This window comes from Vigna radiata, chromosome 6, assembly GCF_000741045.1.
Source record: "Vigna radiata var. radiata cultivar VC1973A chromosome 6, Vradiata_ver6, whole genome shotgun sequence".
In the NCBI taxonomy this organism is placed as follows: domain Eukaryota; kingdom Viridiplantae; phylum Streptophyta; class Magnoliopsida; order Fabales; family Fabaceae; genus Vigna; species Vigna radiata.
The window spans coordinates 141959-143342 of NC_028356.1; the positions used below are offsets into that span (position 1 = coordinate 141959).

General features: G+C 36.9%; 1 protein-coding gene across 1 annotated transcript in view; it reads left to right on the forward strand.

Moving 5' to 3' along the window:
* Positions 1–728: 728 nt before the first annotated feature.
* LOC106764142 (uncharacterized protein At1g04910) overlaps positions 729–1384 on the forward strand; it is a 5527-nt gene continuing 4871 nt past the window's right edge. The window contains exons 1-2 of the mRNA XM_014648373.2: positions 729–1146; positions 1236–1313. Of these exons, the coding sequence (XP_014503859.1) occupies positions 868–1146; positions 1236–1313 (357 nt within the window). The 5' untranslated portion in view covers positions 729–867. The remainder of the gene's footprint in view (positions 1147–1235; positions 1314–1384) is intronic.

Consider the following 1384-nt stretch of genomic DNA (forward strand, 5'->3'; position numbering starts at 1 on the left):
TTATTTTATTTGTTTGAAAATATTTGATTGTTTCGTCTTCTATAATCTTAACATCTTCTGATAGATGTTGAGAGTTGAATATTTGTGCTGCATGTCCCAAACTTTTATGACATATTTCACTTGGCATCCATTAACATTTGCTCTGATAGTGATTACTTTTCCTTTAATAGGAACAAGATGGAAAAACTTGTGTACTGTTGATTTGATTGCATTTGCTTCTTTTATTGAAAGTACTTTTGTAAGATAAAATTAAATACTTCCAACTGCATAATATTCTCTGGTTAATATTTGTTGCTTTCGTGTTTGCAAAACAAATTCATTGAGTTATATAAAAAAAATCTCTACAAAGTATATCATTTTGAGTTCTAAAATTGTTGGTGAAAGTTCATCGGTGTTACAGGTTTTCTCTCCAATTTTTGTTTCGCAGAGAGAATAAAACGCATGCAACCACATGATAGAGACGTGAAGAGCGACCAAAATTTTGTATGGGACTGCAAAAATAAGTACTAACTAACCAAGTTAAGGTGGAGAAAGAATATTGTGCCTTAAATGTGTCGTTGTTACGTGCTGGTAATGCCCACGTATACGTTAAGAAAGCAAGCAGAAGGATAAGAACAGTTTTAATTTACTCGAATCTCTGAATTCGTAATTTAGGTTGGTGGATTAGTTACAGTGAGTGAGGCATCTAACAAACTTGGAATGCACGAAATCAAAATTCAAATTGTGATTTCTGATTTGGTGAGAGAGTGAAATTTGATTTGTTGGGATTTATAAGTGAGAGAAATCAACACCTTCGCCTTGTTTTCTGTTCAGAGGTCCTCTTCTCCACTCTAACTTCTTTCTGTTATTCTTAGAAAACAAAAGAAAATGGAAAACGGGAGAAACGGCGTCGTTTCAGCGAACACCCTTCTTCTTCCTTCTCCGGCCAACAAATACCAGCAACGCATTGAGTTGGTGAATTTGGGTGTAATGGAAAGGAAAAAGCATCTTACCACGCACACTGACAAATCCAGAATAATCGGACTCCTCATTGCGAGTGTTCTTCCACGCCGCATCCTCCACCGCACTCTCATCTCCGCCATATCCGCCTTCTCCGCTTCCCTTCTTCTCATCTTCGCCCTATTCTCTCTCTCTATTCCCTCTCCGGTAAGTGCAAAACCGTTTCATTCCTTTCCGTTTTATATCACTGCTCTCTCCTTTTCTTCTTTCTCTAAATTGAAATCAATTTGCCTTAGACTCCGCCTCACACTCACAATAATGCCCGAGTTAGATCACTCTTGGAGACACATCAGGATTCCGTGTTTGCTGTTCCGGTAAGCTATATAGAAACGTAAACTCCATTTTGCGTTTTCATTTGACTCTGATTATTTTTTTTTTTTTTTTT